The sequence below is a fragment of the Varanus komodoensis genome, unplaced genomic scaffold (assembly GCF_004798865.1).
Source record: "Varanus komodoensis strain SLA01 unplaced genomic scaffold, ASM479886v1 scaffold82, whole genome shotgun sequence".
Taxonomy (NCBI): Eukaryota; Metazoa; Chordata; class Lepidosauria; order Squamata; family Varanidae; genus Varanus; species Varanus komodoensis.
The window spans coordinates 695612-697028 of record NW_025336508.1 but is presented as its reverse complement, the minus strand read 5'-3'; the positions used below and the strand labels follow the sequence as shown (position 1 = coordinate 697028).

General features: G+C 54.8%; 1 protein-coding gene across 2 annotated transcripts in view; it reads left to right on the top strand.

Annotated features, from left to right (window-relative positions):
- The first annotated feature begins 201 nt into the window (after positions 1 to 201).
- The window catches only part of TPRG1 (tumor protein p63 regulated 1), a 42874-nt gene continuing 41658 nt past the window's right edge, over positions 202 to 1417 (top strand). For both annotated transcript variants that reach the window (XM_044456255.1, XM_044456254.1), the window contains exon 1: positions 202 to 426. In XM_044456255.1, the coding sequence (XP_044312190.1) occupies positions 217 to 426 (210 nt within the window). In that variant the 5' untranslated portion in view covers positions 202 to 216. The remainder of the gene's footprint in view (positions 427 to 1417) is intronic.

The following is a 1417-nucleotide window of genomic DNA, read 5'->3' as shown; positions in this document are numbered from 1 at the left end:
CAAGGGCTAGCAGCCCTTTGAAAGAGCCGGCGATCGCTTTATTTCCAGCTTTGGGGCAGGGGAGGGGGTGGAACGGCGGCTGGGGCTGTTCTGCAAGGCATCCCAGAGCAGGACGGAGCGCGTGGCCCCCCCTGAGAGTCCCTGTTGCCGGCTCAGCGGGTGGCAGGAATGGCAAAAGGGCAGAGAGGGAGCTGGGCTGGGGCCAAACGCCTGCTAATGGGCGTTGCTGCTGATGTGCGTGCAGGCCTAAGCCCTGTGGGAAATATCTTATTTATCCAGAAGCGGCAAGAGGGAGGTGACGGGTTTACGCAGAGGTCACATCTTCCATTGCGGGGCCCCTTGGTGGAATCCCCCACTCCCAAAAGACGCTCGCTTGGCATCGGCACCGTGGTCCTTCAGCACCCAGACTTCAGACTATTCTCCCAGGTAGTTCAGCCTTTCAGGTTGTGTGTGTGTGTGTCTGTGTGTTTGTGTTACCTTTAATCAGTTCTTGCGTTTTTAAACCTTTATCTGGCCTCTGGATTTTACGCTGCGTTTCAAACTGTAGTTTAAAAGAATTTCATCTGTTACATTGTGATGCCTCCCAATAGCCAGAGCTCTCTGGCTGGTTTGCCAAGATTAAAAGGCTTAAAAAGTATGTTTAAAAAGTCACATGCATACAAAGGTTGAAACAGGCAACATGCTGAGAGAGAGACAAATAGATCTAAAAGCAACCTTGAAACATCAAGGGCGATTCCAGCCTGGTTGAAACCACAGCGTATGTGGCCAAACAGTGGGGAGAAGAGGCCGTCTTGCCCCGGCGTCCACGCCAGCACTGCTGCTCTGCGGGCCTGGTGGGTCCACGTTTTATGGTGTTCATTGTTGTGAACTGCCCAGAGCACTTGGGCCACTGGATGTCACGAACGCATTAGAGAAATAAAATAAGCTGGCTTCTATCCCCGCCTCTGAACTCTCGGAGAAAACACAGGGCAGTTTTCCCAAACCAGTGCCGAATTCTGCTGCTGCAGCTGTGCTTCTCCTGAGATCATTCAGGCCTCCAGAGGTTTCCAGATGGTCCTGCCCAGGACGCTTCGAATGCCAGCCCTTCCCTTTCCACTCACCCGCCTTCTCCAGGCGGCATCGGAGACCCCGGCCGTGCTCCCCCAGACTCACCTGCGTTGCTGGTGCTGGTGGGCTGCAGGCTGAACACGAGCCAGCCGTGTGACGCGGTGGCTGAGAGGGCGAACGCCACCCTTGGTTGCATAGCCAGAAGTGTGGCTTCTAGATCAAGAGAGGTATTACTGCCACTCTACACGACTCTGGTGCGCCTGCAACTGGAGTATTGCACTCAGTTTTGGGCCCCTCATTACAGGAAGGATATAGCCAGGTTAGAGTCAGTGCAGCGTAGGGCCACCAACCTTGTGGCCCTACGCTGCAC